Here is a 21,569-nt window from a genome sequence, read left to right on the forward strand (position 1 = left end):
CCAAGTAACAGTGGCTATGGTGGTCAATTTGTCAGGTTTAAGTGAGTTGCAATTTGTAGGAGTGTCCTTAACTAAGATGTATCCCATTCTTCTTTCTTCATCCTTTTTGCTGGCTACTATGTAGACAGAATGGCTGGGCTCCAGAGGCTCCCTTGGAATTCAAGGTGACCTCTGGAACAGGAGCCAAGCATGACCATTTACCTGGTAAAAGCCTTGCTCCCAACTCCTTGGGGAGGAATACCTAGCTTGGACTACCTCTGAACTTCCTAAATGTCAGAAAGCTTGTTTGAAGCAGTCATTGGAGGGTTTTGTTACTTACAGTTGAATTCCATCCTTGCCAACATGGGGCCCCAATATGAGGTCTATAATGGCTTTTCCCAATAGGTAACACTCCTCCTACCTTTCATGCTCAGAATCAGCTGGCAGGCAGAACCACCTGTGACAGAAATTAGAACCTCCCATTACTAATAAAAGTGAATGGGGACGTGCTTTTAGGTCTGTTGGCTACTGGGCGTAACCCTTCACTCCTGACTGGGACAGCTCTCCTGCCTACACTGGGGTAATGGGTTGCTCAACTTGAACTCTAGACATTGCACTGAGTGATTCTTCACCTGGGTTTGTCTTGTGCACTCTTTACTGGCTCCCCATTTTCTGTCCCTAGATGCCAGTAGCATGTACCTTCCAATTGAGTAAAAAATGTCCGCAGACTTTGCCCAATGCCCATCTGGGCAAACTGACCTAACTAAGCAACTGCAGGGCGCCCCCGGATGTAAAATGTGTATTTCCATAGCAGGAAGTTCCAAAGAGAGGAAACCCGGAAGGAACTGGGCCTTTATTGTTCAGCTCCCTTTTCCAAACTCATGACTAGAGAAGCCACCTGCTTTTTTTTCTGCAGAGGTGGCTGAGGGGGCGGAAGAGTATTAGTCCACTCCAAGTCCTTCCACGTGGAGACCTGGGTGCACCTCTCCCCTGGATACTCTTTTGTTACATATCCCTGTGTGCAGAAAGTCACCTTCTCTATAGCTTCAATTTTTCATAAACACCAGTTAGAGATGATGCGGATGACTGGCTGGGTGTAGTTAGCTTCACTGGAAATAAAGCCAGCGATTAAGAAAGTCCCTCAAAACAAGGATAAAGTGATGGGCTGAGAGGCTGGCCACTGCTCTAGGTCCTCATGTCCAGCCCTAGTGAGCCTGTGTGCGCACCTCCTGAGGCCAGGACTTCTGACCCCTTCGGAGCTCTTGAAAGAGGAGGGCTGCTCAAGTCACTAGCCATACCCATCAAAGTCAGCAGGGAAGGTGTGGTAGATGAAGAAAGGGCTACGAAATTAGCCCTCAGACACTTGTCAGTTCTAAAAAGAAGACACTGAACACCTGAAGATGGAGTGGCGGAGCTACTTCATTTATGTAACACATTTACAATTTACATAAGACTTTTGCTGACATGATTTCATTTTACCCTCAGAACAATGTATAAGGCAGAACATTCATCACATTTCACAAGTCAGGAATTGCTGCTCACCTTTGGCAATGCTTCCTTGGTTTTGGGACACTATCTCCTTTAGTTTTATTTCCCTGTTATTTCTTCTCAGGAAAGGCTCTTTCTTCTGTATTCCCCTTAAACACAGCTATTCCTGGGCCTCTCCTCTTTACATTCTCCTTAGATGACCTCTTCTACTCTCATGATTTACAAGACCACGTGTCAACTAATATCTGCCCAATCTACTACACAGAGCTCAGATCTTTCCAAGAGCACCTGACCTACACATATACAACCTCCTGCCTGAATTCTCACTTTCATGTCCACAACTTTTTTGAAATTTTTATCCCACCCTTGCTGTTCCTCCTGTGTTCCCTATCTTGTCAAACCATATCACCAACTAGTCCAGTGACCAGTGCCCCCTGTAGCTTTTCTTTGGCTGATTTCAAAAGACAACTTTTTGTCTAAGTCAGAGGGAGAAGATGCCTCAAGGCTAGCAGTCCCCAAGCATATAGAAATTAAAAAGCAGGGACTGTGGGGGGAGGAGCTGGTGTCCAACAGAGGTCAGGATTGGCAAAGCTGCTGAGCTCAGAGTATGTGAATCCACTATTTTGTAATATTTTGATTTTGGATCCCTATTGTAAATCTTTTTATACACGGTCTTAATTTCAAGTTGCTTCAATTCTTTCCTTGAAAGCTAGAGAGGCTTCAGATGTTCACAGAATCCTGTGTGACAGACAAGCCAGGTTTCATCCACCTCATTCTGCAATCATGCACTCACTGATCTGTCAGACATTCACTGAGCACTTCCCATGGGCCAGGCATGGTGCAAGGTGCTGGGATATAATAATGATTATGACAAAGTCCCTCAAGGAGTCACAGTCTAATGGTAAACTACTGAGTAAACTGAGGCACAGAGTGGTAAATGACTTACCCACTGAGGTAGAAATAGCTAGGTCTTGGAAAGGTGGGACTAGAGCTGGAGAGAGGGGAGGGTACAACTCATGGTAAGTAAAACCCCTCTGACTGAGGAGAAAGGCTGCACACAGACACATATTACAAAATCTGCTTGCAAAAAGCTTAACAGTTTCCAATTTCACCATGATTGAATTCATGTCTCAGTGAATTAGGCCTGATGGCATTTCTGTACTAACCCCCAAGGATTTGGGGCATGCCACCAATCTGCTGGGACACAATAACTCTGTAGGCAGCTCAACATCAAGAAGCATCCGACTCCAATTTTAGCACGGGGATCCACATTAAATTACTTCAATTAGTATTATGAACTTAAATGTATAGCACATTTGTGAGACTTCTACATGTAGAAGTTTGGAAAAACTCTCCTCTAACCCTCATCCAGAGGATTCTAATAAGTTATATAGGTTCCAAGGAAATTAGAGCATTTGTCTGTCAATTTTCATATATACATTATTTTGGCTGTACAAGGGCAAAAAGTGTCATTTAGACATATTTCATAAGTAATCTAAACATTATACAGATATATACAAAAACACCACATTTAGATCCGTGCGTACACCTGGCCAATGTACAACACTCAACTGCAAACGTGAACCAGTGTAAGGCAATTATTTTTGTGATATACGACATAATCCTTTAAGGAAGGCAGAGTCCACGAAGAACTGTCTGTGCCAGGCCTGACCGTCTGTTTTCGTGATACTCTTTGTAAAGAAGTTATTTCAGGAGGCAAGATGTCTATTTCACTGACGAAATGCAGTGAACAATTATAAAAAAAGTTGTTTTTGAATGCAGAAACCATAATTACCCAGTTATCTAAGTAGGGAGCTACTTGAAGACACTACTGGCCTTAATGCTGCTACTGACTGAGAATGAGAGCACTTCCTGGATGACTTATTGCTCTGAGATTCAAATTGATGCATAATTCATCCACACAGGATGTTCCAAAAAGAAAAGGTAAAAAAATTTCAACCCATTAATTCTCAAATGCTATCAGTTGTTCACTTCAAGCACGTCTTCACCTTGCTGAAGATTTTCTCCTGAAAAAGAACAGATAAGAGAAATTCTAAGTGCTATCTTTCTTAAAAAGCGGGTGGCCAACAGAGCCTGCAATTCCACTGCTAGAAAAGAAGAACTGTACACAAGCACCAATCTCTCACATCAATAGCAGAAGGCTAATGTTTTCAGCCTCAAGAGTAAACAAAAATTCATACCTGTAGCTGGAAGCACTGTCAGAGAATGCAGAAAGCCCTCCCTACTCAGAGGCCACAGCCAGCTGGTGCCCCCATGGACTGACTACAATGTTATTTCCACTACTATTAAAACTGTGTGGAACTTAACTATGAAGGAATATTCTTAACTACAGTAACAATGACCTTGCAATTATTTTTAAACTCATGTTTTTGTGGATAGAAGATAAAAAATAATCCTCAGGCTATACATAATACACATATTATATACATAAAATCTTTACTTTCTTTAATTGCAAAATTGATATGCTTACCTTTCTCAGGGTGTTCTGGATGTTTGCTTTTAGATGAAGAGGTCCCTACCCTGTCAGATGTTTTGCCATTTGAATGGTTTTGCTCCACTTCACATAAATACACATCAATGGGTCCTCTGGTGCTCCTTATGTGTACAGTGATAGAGTCCTGGCAAAGAACACACAAAAACATCAAGACGAACAAGAGCAGCCATTAACACAGTTTTTCACGTCCTAGACTGCAAACCTTCCAAAAAACTCAAATTCTTGTAGCTTTCCTTCTACCCTATCTTTAAGAAAAATCATGCTCTCAGCTGTAGTCTCATTAGACCATTGGCAAACTCAGTTACAATAGCTACTTGATCATGCAGTAATGGTAGAGCTGTCAAGTGGATACTTTGTTTCTCAAGAGCCTATCTTTTTCTACACCAGGGGTTGACCCTTTAATAAGGCTGAACTTCAGAGTCAAAAATCAGTGTTTTGATGACTAAGAACCATGGAATACCCTAGGATCCCCTATGATAAGGGTGTATTTGGATTTCCAGGCCAATCAAGAGGTACTGAGACAGCAGGAAGGGTTGTCCTTCAGTTGAAAGAACCAAAAGAAAAAAAAAAAGTTAAAATACACCCCAGGCAATTTAAAACCTCAAACACACAAAGAATTGCACACAAAGGAGTATTGTTAGCTAGGATTTTTCAATATCCTTTGGCTTCAGACTTAGCAGGAATGATCACAACACTTTTCGCATAAGAAATCAGGAAACTGGTTCTTCTATTGAGAATCAAGCTAAAGTTGTAAGGAGCAGTTCTACTTATGGTTCCTTGTCTTTTTAACTGGGAGTTGGTCTGACTCTGAATGAAGTCCATTTTCTCCCCTTTCTTAGGGAAGGCCAGGCTGGACAATGCAGATTGCTGCCCTGCCTGTTCCATTGCTGTGATCTCAGACAAGTAAGTTTGGGGGAGATGTAGTATCTCAGAGGGTCTTAACACCTCATATGTCAACCTTGCTGTGGCTTCTGGGTACCAGAAAGGTGGGCTAGAGAACATCTGTGCTCAGTGCTGAAGTGCCAGTTCAGGTCTGGTTTGAATGGTAAACTCTGTAGTATTCTAAACTCTGTAGATATTTCTAAACAGTGGAACAACTCAAGATATTACTCTGAACTGGCAGCCAGCTGAGGAATCACTCATTAAATTGGGGGCTAGCAAATTTCTTTTACAGAAGGTGAGACACAGTAAATGATTCTGGCTTTGTAGGCCACACTGTTCCTTTAACAACTACTCAACTCTGCCATTGTAGTGTAAAAGCATCTAGAAGCAATATCTAAACAAATGGCCAGGTGACTATGTCCTGAGAAAATTATTTATAAGACCCAATTCCATAGAACCCCACCCCACCCCACCCCAGATCTTTGTGGATTTAAGACTACACTGAAACCAGCAGGCTCTCATCGACTGAGCATGGCCCACAAGAAGGCCCATGAGCAGACTTCTACAAGGGTCTTCAGAGAAAGTTGGGGTATGATTAAAAGGCTTAGCAATTACAGTCTGAAGCAATTCAGACCTTGGGTAAAAATCCAACTATATCACTTCTAGCAGAATGGATTATCATGCCCCAAGGTAAGATATACCAAAGGATTACTGGTTATTTATTTAAGGAAAAAAAAGTTTCAACATCTGTGAAACAATTGATACTGAATATAAACGATACCTGGATACTTGGCATATATATAAATCCAAATAAAACTAGAAAACCTCACCAACAAGTCATAATCTGGCTGTGACTAACAAAATCAAGCTGCTTGCTAATGAATTTAGAATACACTGTCAGGTAACATGTGGTCCCACTTGGACAGGGTACTGCTGGGGATAAAAGGAAAAGAGGACAATGCGAATATTCCTTGCTATAGCAACGATGAGATTTGCTACGTGCACGTGCACCGGTCTATCAGGCTGTCTGGACTTGATGGTCTGTTCCAAGAATGACCATCTTCTTTGTTTCTGACTCCATCCTTACCAAGCAGCCTTCTGATGACAATTATCTTTTAGTATAAACTTTCCTGAAAGGGAAAGAATGAGCTAAGCAGCTGGTGGCTGATATTTCTATTTATAATGAGATTTTAAATTTATAACTTAGTTTTCTAGTTTGTTCATAATTAGTCTTGTATGAGTTTTGTTAGTAAGTTAATTCCCTGAAGCCTTGGCTGTGACCCAATCTCACTTTTGGAACACCAAGACTAAGGCCAATTCTTGGTGGCTCGTCCAACAGCATTACGGCACCATAGTTAAGAATGAACTATGAAGCCAAACTTCTTGCATTTTAATCTAGTTCTGTCATTTACTGGGTTATCTTCAGACTGAATTCACTTTTTTGTGCTCTGGTTCATTTACAAAAAAAATTAATTTTTTAGTTATAGTCGAACACAATACCTTTATTTTACTTATTTATTTTTATGTGGTGCTGAGGATCAAACCCAGGGCCTCGCCCATGCTAGATGAGCGCTCTACCGCTGAGCAACAACCCCAGCCCCTGCTGTGGCTCATTTTTAAGTCACAACAACTACTTTATAGGTGTGTTAGTCAAAACAAGTTAAAATGTCTGAAGTGGCTTGAATAGTACTGGATATAGAGCTAACAATACATAATGCACAGTAAGTTATTGTGACTATAATAAATCACAGGCCTAGCAGTTATCCCACCTCTCTCCTTAAATATTTGGTAAAAGGAAGGGCTACCTACTTCTTTGGGAGCTGGAACATCCAATCTGGTTTCTTCTGGAGCTTTAACTGCAATAACAATCTGTTCGTGGAAGGCTTGAATGCTATGAATATCTTGATACGTTACATACGCTAGTGTAAAAATCAGTCAAGGATCTCTAAGCAGAGTGCTGTATACTGGGTAGATAATTTAGCTCTTATAATAAATGAAAGAAAGTGTTAAAACATCTTTAGTTCTTATGAGATGCAAACTGACATCTAAGGCAAGCAGGAAAAAATTATTTCATACTTTGAAATGTCATGATGACAACTTCTAGAGAAGAATATTAATTAAGTCTGAGTTTGTAACATAAACACAATTCGCAAAGGTGCAGAGATTCTCCTTTACAGGAAGGGGATATATTCTGAGACCCTAGTGGGTGTCTAAAACCACAGACAGTATAGTACCCTAAATATACTATACTTTTTAAATACATATATACCTATGATGAAGTTTTTTTTTATAGCAGGTAGATTAATAATAATAAAATAATTAAAACAATACACTGTCATAGAAGTAGTTTAAAACATATGAATTATTTCTGGAATTTTCCATTTAACATATATGGACCACAGTTGACTGTAGGTAACTGAAACCACAGAAAGCAAGACCACGAATACGGGAAGACTACTATATTCAAATTCACACCCGTTCCCCATTCAGTGCTAGCTCTTACTATGGGAACTTTGGGAAAAAAACATTCTGGATCTGGAGAAGAATCCCCTAACATGAAAGAAATATAATCTATAAAATGTAAAAATTTTTACTACTTAAGAAATATTTTTGGTTACCCTAGCATCCTTCCTTCCTGTGCACTTTGTGGCTGGCTGCAGTGATGTGAGCATGCTTTGTCTTCCTCCTAGTAACGGTACCATGGGAATAGAAGCTGTGCCTGCCAAGGGAAGTGTTAAGCAAGCTGGAAGCATAGGGCAAGTCAGAGTCAGTGACACCCCCACAAAAGGCACCCCAAGGTAACAGGCATGAAGGTCCAGGGGACCCAGAGAAGGTCAGCACCAAAACCAAGCCTCTCCTCAGTCCCAATATTGAGCTTCAGAGGAGGGCAGATATCCAGCAGCAGCAGGCTAGTGTGGATGGGAATGGAAATTCCTTTTGTTCCAGAATAAACTTTACTTCACAAATTAGGGAAAACAGGATTTTCGTGAAAAGTAACAAATATTTTACTATGTAGTATAGAGTCCACAAAAATAAGAATGAACTTGTTATTTTAAGTGGAAATTTCAACCTGGATTTGTCCCTGTATATACCATGCAGAATTTAACCTAAGAAACACCATACAAAGATGCCCAAAGCAACAAATGTATTTATTGCTTGTGTAAAATTGAGGTGATACCACCAAATTATACTAAAACTTTTTTTTTTTTGGGGAGATGAGTTTCACTATGTTCAGTAACTGTTGCCAGGCTGGTCTCAAACTCACGATCCTCATGCCTCAACGTCCTAAGTAGCTGAGGTTACAGGGGTGCTCTGCTCTGCTTGGTATTAACTTTTAGAAGTCTAATTCAACACCTAAACCCCCCAAATGACTCTACCACTTAATCTCTTCTGGAAGCAGAAATTTTAAAAAGACATATACTTAAAGGATATCTTTCATTTTCTTTATCATCTGTTAACTCAAATAACTGTTGAGCACAATCCTTAATTAACTCATCCAAAGCATCTTCCATTGCTGATAAGTCTGAAAGTTCCTCTTGCAGCTTCTTTTGTTGGGGTACTGCTCCCAAATTGTTAAGATCAGATCCTCTTAAAAGGGAAGAAGAAAAAAAGCCACCATTAATAACATATAATTGCAACTGCACACGTGAAAAACAAGGAGTATCGGCTACATGATAGTTTCTCTACTAAAATTCTATGGGTCTATATTTTTCCTAGTATGCATGTTCTACCTGAATATATTCATTATTCTTAAGAGATCTTTTATTACTAGTGGTTACTACAGTATGGTATAGCTGAACAACATCTGATATGCACTTTCTCCCCCATTAATCTTCATGATAATGAACAAAAATAGGGGAAAAGGCTGTCACCTTTATCCTCTGCTTGCTAGTTGTTCAAATCTAATTCTAATCAGTGGTTCAGAATATAATCTGACATGAACCTCTGAAGCAAACACATTCACATTAGAATTCAATCTGTATTTTTATTGAAAAATAACCTCTTCTAACATTTAATTACTTAAGAGTCATTTTATGGTCTTTGCATTTTTCATTTGCCTGAAAGGTATTTATAATTTACAGGCTAGAACCCTTTCGTCTTGATCCAAAATACCTGCCCTAGTTTAACGTTTTTTTTCTTATGCACATGTGCATACACATACACATGCCTCATGTATGCCTTAATCCCAAGGTCAGACTCTCCATGGGATCTTCTTAAATCATGTCTAGTCTATAGCAATTATCTTTTCGACATTAATTCCAATTTCTTTCTTTTTACATTCAGGCCAATGTGTTATGGAATATTGATTCACAGTTGATTTGCATCCTAATTATCTGGGGTACTAAGAATCTGATTCCTGCCCCTCCCCCAACACTACTAAATGACAACTCCTGGGAAGCCTGTAGGTGTCTATCAGACTGCTTTGTGACAATCAGTTTTCAACCTTAACAGATTATATTTCCCCCTGACATCAGCAGAACTAAGGAAATACTTAAAAATAGCAGGAAAAAAAAAAAAAACCTACATAACCCATCTTATGATCTTGAAAACCAAGAATCATGCTACTTTGTTTATATCACCAACCACTGCTAATACCTCACTTGGGTCAAGTACGGGATCATTACTTAACAAGGAGGGGGGGAAAAGGCAACGAAACATTTTTGACCAACTCACATCCATCGAATATGGTTCTTAGATTTTTTCTCAACGAGGTCAATTCCGTCTAAGACATTGGTAATGTCATAGACCCTTCGTTTTCGCACTCCCAGTTTTGTTGCAACCTTGTTTAAGTCGAGAATGCCCCCAGGGGCAGATCTGACGAGATCCATAAATTTTCTAGTTAAGTAAACTAGTGATACATCAAAACGAGGTCTCTTCACTTTTAGAGCTTCTGGGAAACAAACACATTCATAAAATTTCAAGTAACATTTCTCAAATCATTTAAACATTCATTTCCTCCTTATCAGAAAGCAGACCCTTAGGGGGCCGGGGTTGTGGCTCAGTGGTAGAGCACTCGCCTAGCATGCGTGCGCCCTGGGTTCGATCCTCAGCACCACATAAATAAAGGTATTGAGTCCAACTACAATTAAAAAATAAATACTTAAAAAAAAAAAAAAAGAAAGCAGACATAGAAATTTATATACACTGACCAAATCATAGAAATTTATACACACTGACCAAATCATAGCTAATTTCTATGAAGTCAATTTCTTGAGTTGGACAAAAAATTCATAAGTCTATCCTAGTTCTCAACAAAGGCTTTTGGTTTCCATAAAGGAGTATTTGAGATATGCAACCAGTTTCCCTTGAATATATTTATTTTTAGAAGTCCAAACATTTTTGAAACAGGATTAAAATTGATGTTGAAAATTAATTTTCTCTTTTGGTCTTTAAGTATACTTTAGAGAACAAAGGCAAAGACCTGGCTTTTATTATTACTATGTTTTGATGTTTCTATTCATGCCATAGGATAACCATGTCTGATGAAGTATTTGAAAGTCCCAACTAGTTTTCTATTAGGACAATTATGATACATTTTTAAAAAAACATTTGTTTTTTAAAATATTCATTACTGGGCTGGGGATGTGGTTCAAGCGGTAATGTGTTCGCCTGGCATGCGCGGGGTGCTGGGTTCGATCCTCAGCACCACATAAAAATAAAACAGAGATGTGTGTCCACCGAAACTTAAAAAATATTAAAAAAATTCTCTCTCTTAAAAAATATTTATTACTCTATATTAATAAACACATGAAAGGAAACAAATCTCTTTAATTTTACTCATCTACTGTGACAATTTGTGGACTTCATGCAACAAGCCTCAACATATTTGCATGTCAATATGGAGATATAGTTTTTACAAGCAGAAACAGCAAGGCAACATTGCATAATATGCCCTTTTAATGCTGTGCACATTCTGACAAGTGTATCCACTATTCCTAACAGCTGCATATTTGACCACATGAAGTATCTGCTGAGGGGATCCTCACACTGGCAACTCAGACCATCTCCAACTTTACTATTTGGCTTACTCCAATGGACCGCCTTGTTATAAAAATTATTGTATATACCCTTAATTCTTTCCTGTAGACAAATTCCAAGATGTAGAACTGCTGAGTTAGAGTATTTTTAAGGAATTTTGATTTGTGCTACTAAACTGCTCTACAGCTTGTAGGCTGTATCATTACGTAGCGTATCAGGGCTTTATCTCATGTGCCTGAATATTATCATCCATCTTTTCTAATTTGATACTACAAAAAAGTTCTCATGCCAGGTGCAGTAGCACATGCCTATAATCCCAGCAGCTTTGTAGGCAGAGGCAAGAGGATCACAAGTTCAAAGCTAGCCTCATCAACTTAGCAACACCCTGTCTCAAACTAAAAAAATAAAAAGAGCTACCCAACCTCCCCACAACCAGCAGAACTCTTTCTCAGAACCACTCCAGAGTCTTGCTCCATTTTTACAAGATCACTGGTAGTTGTTCTAAGAACAAAAGCACATATTTTATAATATTAACATTTTCCCTATGACACTCAATTCCTAGACTTAAGATTAAACAGGAATAAATCAGGAATTTAACAGTTTTTTAAACTGAAAGTAGACAAAAGGAACAATTTCATGACAAATCTTAGATTATAAATGAGAAATTCTAACTTTAAAAACCATATATTTAATTACACTATTAATAAAATTTGAGTCTCATAAATCCAGGATAAGTACATTCCTAGGATATTAACCACATAATAAAGAACATATCTAACTCAATACCTACACCATGAAAGTTGCCACAGGGATATAAATGTGAATAAAAAGATCTTCAGGGCATCTCAGAGTCTAACAAGGAGGTCTATTATAACCTTGAGCTAAGTGCTCAGACAGGTGTGCAAAGTCATTTGAGAACGTGAAATACAACCTTTACTGGAGTAGGAACTGGAGACACCTGATAGGAGCATGCTGGGAACAGCACAGAAAGATGAGGAGATGTCCCTACTGTTGAGGGAGGCAGAGAAAACACCAGGTCTAAGGACAAAGCAGCACTGGCAAACAAGGAGCAGTCATGGAACTTGCAAGCGGTGCAGCCCCAGGGATAGATGAGGTCAGCAGGGTACTGGGGATGAGGCTGCAGCCTTAAGCAAGGGGCAACTTGAAGACCTTGTCTTTTTATCAACCCCTTTCTCTACTACCTTGTCATTTTGAAAGACAGCAGGTGTCCTATAGATGTGATACAAATAAATAAAATCAAATATGTGAGGAGTTAGGGTTTCTCTACAGGTCGTACAGCACCACTGAAGAACTCAGACTGAAAGATATCATAATCCCATTTCTGCATTAGAAAAATCATACTGGTTGCAGAGGGAAGGGGTGGGCTGAATTCGGCTCTTAAGCCACAAGTGTGGAACTGAATCTTGACTTTCAGCAATTTTTCTGGACCTCCATTTATTCACTTTACAAAATATGGACTATAGCCAGGCACAGTGGTGCATGCCTATAATCCCAGCAACTCAGAAGGCTGAGGCAGGAGGATCACAAATTCAAGGTCAACCTCAGCAACTTAGGGAGATTCTAAGCAACTTAGTCTCAAAATGGAAAATAAAGAGCAAGGAATTTTGCTCAGTGGTAAAGTGACTCTGGCTCAATCCCCAGTACCAAAATAAACAAATAATAGTTGATACCTATATTTTGAAGTGTTGTGATAATTCATGTGAAAAGCTTAATATAATACCAGGTGTTATATGAGGTCAATAAATGTGAGATGGCATTTTAAGATAGTGATATGAAACAGACGAAAAACACCTCAAAGGTAAAGCTGACTAATCCCAGAGACATGAATACTGCAGCAGGGGTTAAAGAAAATTAGGATGGATATAGTTATAAGATTTATATTTGGGCATCTATGCTCTAAGACCCCATTAGGGATCAAATTAAGAGGAAATCAGGGGTGGGACAATTTATCACAAAGATGTCCCAAACAATAGGGAACTAGGGCACCTGATACCACAAACCTATGCAGAGGTTTAGCCGGAAAGAGTCAATGGAATTCCAAGCAAGAGACTGTCTTCATGTGTACTGCTAAATGTCTTAAGTTTTTTAGGGGATAAATAATATACCTCACAGAGGAATCTGAGGAAAATATCCTCAAATGTAGATTTTTCAGTTCATTTTCTGCAGTCCTGGTGACTGAACCCAGGGCCTCAGACATACTAAGCAAGTACTCTACCACTAAGCTATATCCCCAGTCAGTTTTTAAATTTTATTTGAGACAGGGTCTCAGTAAAAGTGCCCTGGTGTGGCTTTGAACTTGCGATCTTTCTGCCTCAACCTCCTGAGTAGATGGATTAAGGGTAGGTGCCACCACACTCAATTTATTTTAAATCAATAAACAGTTATTGTATCTATTGATGAGATACAAGGTGATATTTTGATACATGTACAAACTGCTGAATACTCAAATCAGGCTAATTAGCATCTCCATCACCTCAAATATTTATCATTTCTTTGTGATAAGACCATTTTAATTTCTGTCTTTCAGCCATTTTGAAACACACATTAACTATAGTCACCCTGTGTGCAAGCGAACACTAGAAACCATTGCTCTCCTCTAACTGAACCATCAATCAAGGTGTCTCCTTCCCATCAACCTCATACCTTCCTCAGCTCTGGGTAAACACCATTCTACCATCTCCATAAGTCTGATGGGTTCAGATCCCACCTGTGAGTTATGTGTATTATTTTTGACTGTTCTTTTAAAATGACATATCTAAAGCAATGGGAAATGAACTGGCCTTTATGCACATCATTCAGCTCACAACTTTCAGGACATTTTACTAAAATTTCAAAATCACATTTCAGTGTTCCAATAGTACATTTTGTTTATTATTTTGGTTCTCACAGCCTCATGTACATTTAAAATAAATAATTTTTACTATATTAAATTCAACTACAGAATGTAAAATCTATTCAGGAATCAACTTACTTCTCATGGACACATATTGTACATTATCTTCTAAATTAATCCTTATTTTCGATGGCTGAAAAAAAGAAGATATAAAAATTTAATTTAGCAATTTAAAAACAGCATTTTACTGCATAATACAAAGCCTCCCCACTCTCACCTTGAGGTAATTAATTTGGGTGTGAGAAAACTAGTATGTCCAAAATATAGCTATTCTACTTGTAATCATGACTGACAATGTTCACAGATTTAGGTTTCTCAGACTGCATGAGCTCCCTATGGAAGTAGGAAAGAAAGGAAGGGAGAGGATGGAAATATGTACATAAGAATTTATTACTGAATACATGCTAATGTATTGACTGCAGTATAAGGATTAAAAAGAATACAATGATCATTAAGACTGTCGGCGACTCTGGAAAGCTCAGCAGAGGTAGAAGATAGTCTCAACCACAAATGTTCACCCCCTGCTATTTAAGTGGATGGTTCCAAAAAAATTTGCTCACAAACTCTGAAGAGTCAGCCATGCATTACCATTATAATTAACCTAAGAGTGGCAGCACTTCTGATAATGGAAAAAAATGCACACTAGGAACCTTGGTATCACAGAAATAAAATTTTCTTTTCAATTCCTGAAACAACTAGGAAATTGGTAGCACCTTATCAAGGCTCTCACCATTTGCCAGTTGCTTAGAGATTATCAAAGTTTGCATATACAGCTGCAACACATTTAGAAACTGCCCCCCCCCCAATAAAATAAAATCTTACAATAAAACCATGTGAATAGAAACCCACAACGGCCTTGTCTTGGAAAGCATTATCAAGATGTTGTGTTTCCAGACAGGCTATCATCAGTTCTTGTCTTAGTGAAAAAATTGTTCTATAAAGCACAACTAACGTAGTGATTCCCACAGGTGCTCTAAGGAGAGAATCAACAGGAGTACTGTAAATGCACCCAGTCAGAGAAGTCAAAGAAGAGTTCACAGGGAAAGTGGCCTGCCACTGAATTTTGATGGGTAAGCCAGATTTTGCCTCAATAATAAACTATGGGAGGGGAAAAAAATAGGATCCCTAGTACAGGAAATCAAATAAAGATGTGAGAATATAAACTGCATAGTGCTTTTTAAGAACCCACCTGTGTGACCATGTGAAAGTGACTTGGTTTTGAAGCTGACAAGCACCATATAAAGATCATGCTAAGGAGCCTGGACTCATGTCACATGCAGTGGAGAATCACCAAAGATTTATGAACAAGACTGTGATATAATCAAATTCACAGTTTAAAAACATGATACAAGTAGGATAGAAATATGGCAAAAGGACTGGGGTTGGGGAGGCCTGAGGTCAGGTAATGTTATGGTTTAGATATGAGGTAATTCCTCAAAGCTCTTGTGTGAGACAATGCAAGAAGGTTAGAGGTGAATGACTGGGTTGAGATGTAACGTAATAGTGCATTAATCCCCGGATAGGGATTAACTGGGTGGTAACTATAGGCAGGTAGGGTGTGGGTCTCTGGAGTTTGTTTTGTCCTTGTTGAGCAGAGCTCTCCCTGCTTCCCAGGGTGATGTTCTTAGCCACTTTCCTCTACCACACTCTTCCACCATCATGTTCTCTGCCTCACCTTCAGCCCAGAGCAATGAAGTTGGGCGTCTATGGACTGAGACCTAGAGCCCAAAATAAATTTTTCCTTTCCCAATTACTTTTGTCTATCTTTTGGTCACAGTGATGAAAAAAACTGACTAAAACAGGTGAGCAGCTAAGAAGCTGTCTACATCAGTGCTGCAAATCTTTGGCATGATGATTTCCTTATCATTTACAACCAGACAATAACATCAGGGAGCAAGTGACCTTAATAGAGAGGAATTCTGTTTAGATAAGAGTTCCACAGTAAAACTAGTTTAGATCTGACAGGAGCACTAGGCCTGCAGGGGCATGATCACTGCTGCTGGGAATGCCTGTCCTGGGGGCAGGGACTATGTCTGCCAACCTCTCTTCAGCAGCGATAATGACAGTGACTTGCAAACACAGCATACAACAGTAGAACACTGGAGCAGCCCAAGGATAGTCAAACAACAGACAAGTATGACAAACTGTCAATGCCGTTTTTACATTTAACCCCTCTCCTCACAGAGTATGAGATAAGGGCTAGCTATTAGAACAAGATTCTTGAATGAAAAAACCCATCCTTACCACAATGATGTGAAACTCATGTAAACAAACATCATAAACTGTTACACATGCGCTCACTGGTGCTTTGTTGCATAGGTTCTGGTTTTGGGTTTTTTTTTTTGGTAGCAGGGATTGAATCCAAGGGTGCTTACCCACTTAGCTACATTCTCAGCCCCTTTGTAGTTTTGAGACAGTTTCATTAAGTTTCTTGGAGCCTTGCCAAGTCACTGAGGCTGGCTTTGATCCTCCTGCCTCAGCCTCCTGACTCGCTGGGATTACAGTCTTGTGCCACCATTCCCAGCAGAGGTTCTGTTCTTAAAGCAGAGTGTATGCCAAGCCCTGCATACACTGGTTTCCAAACAGACTGCCTATTGTCTGCTCTCCCCATATTCTAGAAGGGAATCTTTTCTGCTCTTTACCCTTCATCCATTGTCTCCTGTTGTTCACAGCCTGGGACAGGGACAATACCCCCAATTAGGTATAACAACATAAGAAAAAAGGCTTTCCTTTCCCCACATTCTGTAAATGCAGTTCCATTACATACCAGTTACAATGCCGTCTCCCCGACGCATGTTCTAAGCATGTTCATTCACCGCCCCCCCCCCCAGGCCCCTTTGAATATAAAAACACTCTTTGTTTTGGCAGAATCCCAACTCTGTCCACCCCAGAACTAGATATCCTTTATAGACGGTCTGTCTGTATCTTAGTTGCAACACATCCAGAGAAAGCAGAAGCCTTCAAACTGGACATCACAAAGGACAGCCTCAACAGCACACACTTCCCTAGGAACCTACAGCTCCTGACAGGCAAATCGGCATACTTTGACAAGTTCCAAGTTATTTCACTACTGCTTCAAATCCCCCATGTATGGATCTACACTTCCAAATTTGAGACCTCAAAGGAGAGCATGCCAACCTTGTCCCTATTATTTGTGGCTGCAGTTTGAAATGACCTTATAAATATCTTTAAAGGTGGGAGAGAAAAAAAAAAAGGTAAATTTTAGGGACTAACATTCTAAGCACTGCCTCCAACTTGATCAAAAATTTCTGTATAGATGCCTCTCTGTACCAACTCCCTGTTTGGTGAGCAATACTTCTACAAGAGCTCTTTGGAAACATACCTTTCTCTGAGGTGACTGTATTCTCCTCACCCATTCAGATTTTCCTTATTTTTCAATAATGCAAGCTAACTTCATCTCTAATCAATACTAGTTTCTCTCTGCTCAAAATTCCAGACAATTTTCAAGCTGCTTATCTAGGCAACACTCAACAAGATACACAACTCATTTTTGAACAGCTTTAAAGTACCTACTTTATTCAGAAACTGTCTGCAGAATCTTTTTACACAGGCAACAAACAATGTACAACAATAAAAAAGACAGTCACTACACTCAGGAATCTGCAAAGGCTGGAGCAAATAAGCACAGAGTGCTATGGGAACACAAATGAGTGTCTATCCGTCGTGAGTTCAGGGAAGATTCTTCAGACAAGTAACCTATAAATCTATACCTGAAACACCATAGCACTTTTTACACACACAGGAAAATGCGTGTTTAAAAAAGTTTTGTTTTGAAAGGCAGAATAGGCTGTATGGCCTACACGTATGTAGGCAGTTCGACCTGGACCAGAAGAAAGCAAATGTGATGACCAGGGGAGCAAAAGAATATGGAAAACTTAGCAACTATAAACAGTTAAGAAAAGATAAACCCAGGGTGAGCTTGTTAAGAAGTTTCTACTCTATCCTGAGAGCACTAGGGAACCACAACAGAGTCCTTTAGCCAAAAGCCAAGATCAAAAACAGACTTTTTAAAAAGATCATTAGTTATACGTGGAGCACACCCTGGAAAGTGAGAGCAAGAATGGAAGCAGGAAAATGGCTGGTCAGGAAGACACTGCAATAGTCTGAAAGATGGACAATGACAGAGATGGCATGTACTGATGATTAATTACTTCGACTGGGGGGTCAGTTTGGATAAGGAAAAAGGCAAAGATGATACCTAGAACACTAGCTTGGGCAATGTGGTGGGGTGACACCATTTATTAAAATAGGACATGGAAGTTGCAGCTTGCTTTGGCAAGAAGATAATGAATTCCGTTTAGGACATAGAAGTTTACATAGGAATGCCTAGAAGACAGCAGGAAAGCTTTGAGCTGGGTTTACAGATTTGAGAGTTGTTATGATGTGACTGAAAGGACCAGAGTGAATAAGACTTCAAGGGATGTGTGTATCTTCTACATGCAAAGTTAAGTGGTTTACCCAGAGTGAGAATTTAGAGCTTTTACCAAATTTTCAAAGATTAAGACTACCAATACAGATGGTATCAGACATCACAGGAGTAATGAATGATCTCCCACATGAAGAAAGTGAGGGGTTATGTAGAAAAGTAATCCTGAACAACAGCAACAGGACAGAAGGGGAGGAGGCGGACAGGACAAGAGGTCAGATAAGCAGGTGGAGCACACAGCAAGTGGTATCAAAGGAGTTTCAGAGTGGCCAATCAGGTCAAACTACAGAAAGCCAGGAGTGAAAATGAGCCACCAGAACTGAACTGCTGCTGGAGAACCTGCTTAGGCCAGCCTGACTTCTGCTTAGGGCAGAATTCCCCAGAAGTGGGATGGTGGCAATGAGAGGTGAACAAGTGGACACAAACAACTTTTTCCAGAAGTCTGAGAAGGGGAAGCGATACTGTAAATGGGAGGAGGCAGGGAGTCAAGGAAAGAGATGGATTTAGGGCGTAGTTTAAGTCGTCAAGGATTTATTATCTCGAGTCAGGCATTCTGAGGTTCAGAAAGTTTTCTCCACTTACTGTCTAAACACAGGCAAGTCATCTAACATCTTCAAGTCTGTTCCGACAACTGTAAAACAGGAGTAACCTTAGCCTCTTAGGGCTCTTGTGCGGAACTGAGATGATGCTCACCCATTATTTGGCACGGGGATTGCGCACGATGACTTTGGTAAATGTTTAGTTATTGCCAATTCTGGGGAGAACCCAGCCAATTAGTTGAAAGTATGGAAAGAAACGGGAAAGGATAGATTCATCAAGGGGCTCCGACAACCGCGAAGCACAGGGCATCGGTCTAGGGCAAGAACACGACTCGGTCTTGCTGTCATTTCTCCGTCAAAGTGGACAGATCACGTACGCGAAGGGAAACCGCGGGGTGGCGAACGAGAGCCTCGGGCAAGGTTCAGGATGGCTGCGGTCCAGTGGGAAAATGAGCGGGAGCAGAGAACACACGTCGGGCTGCAGCGGGGCCCCGCGGGCCGGGCCGACCCAGGCGGCGCCGTCTCCCCGACGCGCAGCCCCGCGGCAGCCCGGGCGTCGCGCGCAGGTGCGGGGAGCAGGCGGGAAGCCGCGCGTCACGTGACGGCGCCCGGGCCGAGGGCCGAAGGCCGGGGCCGGCCAGGCGTCGCCGGCCGCGCTTACCAGCAGGCTCTCCACGTTGATGGGGTCGCGGCAGCGGCGGCGCACCGTCTCCTCCGCCGGGTCCACGAGAAGGCTCGGCAGTCTCCTCGCCGGTCGCTGCTGACTCATGCTGCCGAGCGGGCGCCCCGCGCCCCTCGCGCCTGCGAGCTCTCCCGCCTTCTGCGGCGGGATCGAGCGGCACCCCCGACGCGCCGGCTTCCCAATGCCGGGCACGGAGCAGGCTCGCGGCCTCCTGGAGGGCGCCGCCTGGCTCGGCCGCCCCGCCCGCCGCGGCCCCACGAGCCCGTGAGCTCCCGCCGCCGCCGCCGCGAGGGGACGAGGGTGACCCGCCGCGGTCAGGACGCCGGGCCCGCCATCTTCCCGCATGCGCAGTGCGCCGCCCCGTCTGCGCATGCCCGCCGCTCTCCCGGCGCTCCCACGCACTGGTCCGCGCCGCGCGCCGGCAGCCGGGAAACCCGGAGAGCTAAATCCGCGAAGAGGATGGCGAGGGAAATAGAAGAGGTGGAGCGGGGATTCCGGGACCAGGAGCGGGCGAGAGAAAGGAGGCGGCGGGGAAGAGCGCAATCTCTCCGCAATTCTTGATGTCAGTATGCGGGTTCGGAGCGTTCAGGAAGGTCATCTGATTCCTGATGACATTCACACGTCTCCTGAGCTGACTGGCGCGGACGGTCGGTGAATGTTGGTAACCCACCGTCCTGGGATTCAGTGCTCCCTCCGCTCCTTTTTATTTGAAGAAGCAATTATTGATAGCGCGTGTGTCAGGTATTGGGTTAGACTCGGGAGATGCTTATTCGAATAAACAGAGCATTTTAAGCTGAATTCATAAACTGTCTTCTGGCTCCCTCTACTTAAAATTAGAAGACTAAACCAGTTATTAATCTCTGTCTCAGTTTTCTCATCTGTAAATTGGAATAATGACAGTACTTACCTCAAGGTGGCAAAGATTAAATGACTGAATAAGTAAATCACTTAAACAGGGACTAGCACTTTTGAATAAAAAGGTAATACAGCAGGTTCCAGTAGCCCACATCTGCACTGCAATCCCAGCTACAGGGGAAGCTGGGCAGGAGGATTACAAGTCTTGAGGCCGACTTGGGCAAGTTAGTGAGACTCTGGTTCAAAATAAATAAAACATGGATGGTGGCTGTCGTCAGTGGTAGAGTGCTTGCCTGCATGTATGAGACCCTGGTTCCATCCCCAGTGTGTGTATGTGGTGGGGGGCAATGCATGGAAGTTCAAGGTTTGCAGGGAGTCACCAAAGTTCCTATCGCCAGACTAGGGGCTTCTAGTTGCCAGCCAAGAAGCGAAGCCAGTGACAAAGGCTTCCTCAGGAAGTTGGCTTTACTAGACTGTAAACTTACCGAGGTTAGAGGTCTTCTCTAATTTTTATGAGCGTCTAGCACAGAGCCTGGCACTTGGCAAGTGCTCAGTAGATGTTTGCTAAAGGAATTACTAGATACAATCTCACTCTAACATTGCGTTTTGTTGCAGAGTGGAGAGTTACCCAGAAGAGTTAGGAGAGCCTTTACCAACTGGAGTCCCCAAGAGCAGTAAGTTCTGGAGACCAGGCATTGCGTTTTAATGCCTGGCATTCTGCATACATTTTTCTCATGTAAATTTCATATCAAAACTGAAGACTAGGTACTGTTCTGCCCAATTTCCAGATCAGGAAAACGAAGATCAGTGAGATTGCAGAAATTACCCAGTGTCCTAGCTGGAGAGTGGGGAGGTGCAGAATTTGATTTTAGAAATGAGTATTTTCATTGGCTATTCGGATCACCAAGAAGAGTTTTCGACTATATTTTTACAGCTAGAAGTGGAGTTGGGCAAGTTAAGGTGGAATGTCAGTCAGGAGGTGGTGGCAGTTTCTCTAGACTAAGGAGAGAGACTGAGCACAACAGGGAGTGCCACGCCAATGGTTCAGCCTGCAGACGCTACACCTGTGGCATGACTGTACCCAAGACAATTGTTCACACATTTTGAGCATCTATCATGTGCCTGACGGTAGGTTAGGTGCTGAGGAGAGAACTGAATTCAACAGAGGTTAGTGTTCCAGAGGTTTCCAGTGTGGTGGACAAACAGAAAATGTATTTACTAAATTCAGATATATCTAACACTGTAGCTGCACACAGGAGGAAGGAAAAACAACTGAATTTGGTATGGAT

The 21,569-nt window shown here is 41.6% G+C and overlaps 1 protein-coding gene across 2 annotated transcripts; it reads right to left on the reverse strand.

Moving 5' to 3' along the window:
* Positions 1-1,380: 1,380 nt before the first annotated feature.
* E2f6 (E2F transcription factor 6) lies at positions 1,381-19,667 on the reverse strand. Of its 2 annotated transcripts, none has more exons than XM_058578370.1 (7): positions 19,405-19,667; positions 13,836-13,890; positions 9,539-9,752; positions 8,296-8,452; positions 6,674-6,787; positions 3,959-4,106; positions 1,381-3,494 (listed from the first exon to the last, which is right to left on the reverse strand). In XM_058578370.1, the coding sequence occupies exons 1-7, from the start codon at positions 19,510-19,512 to the stop codon at positions 3,448-3,450; spliced, it is 843 nt and encodes a 280-aa protein (XP_058434353.1). In that variant the 5' UTR covers positions 19,513-19,667; the 3' UTR covers positions 1,381-3,447. The 2 variants fall into 2 exon arrangements, with proteins under 2 accessions (XP_058434353.1, XP_058434352.1); XM_058578369.1 differs by having other exon boundaries at positions 9,539-9,755; positions 19,405-19,665.
* Positions 19,668-21,569: the final 1,902 nt, after the last annotated feature.

Source organism: Marmota monax, unplaced genomic scaffold (genome assembly GCF_021218885.2).
Source record: "Marmota monax isolate L192 unplaced genomic scaffold, Marmota_monax_Labrador192_F-V1.1 WCK01_AAM20220418_F8-fsc00010, whole genome shotgun sequence".
NCBI classification, from domain to species: domain Eukaryota; kingdom Metazoa; phylum Chordata; class Mammalia; order Rodentia; family Sciuridae; genus Marmota; species Marmota monax.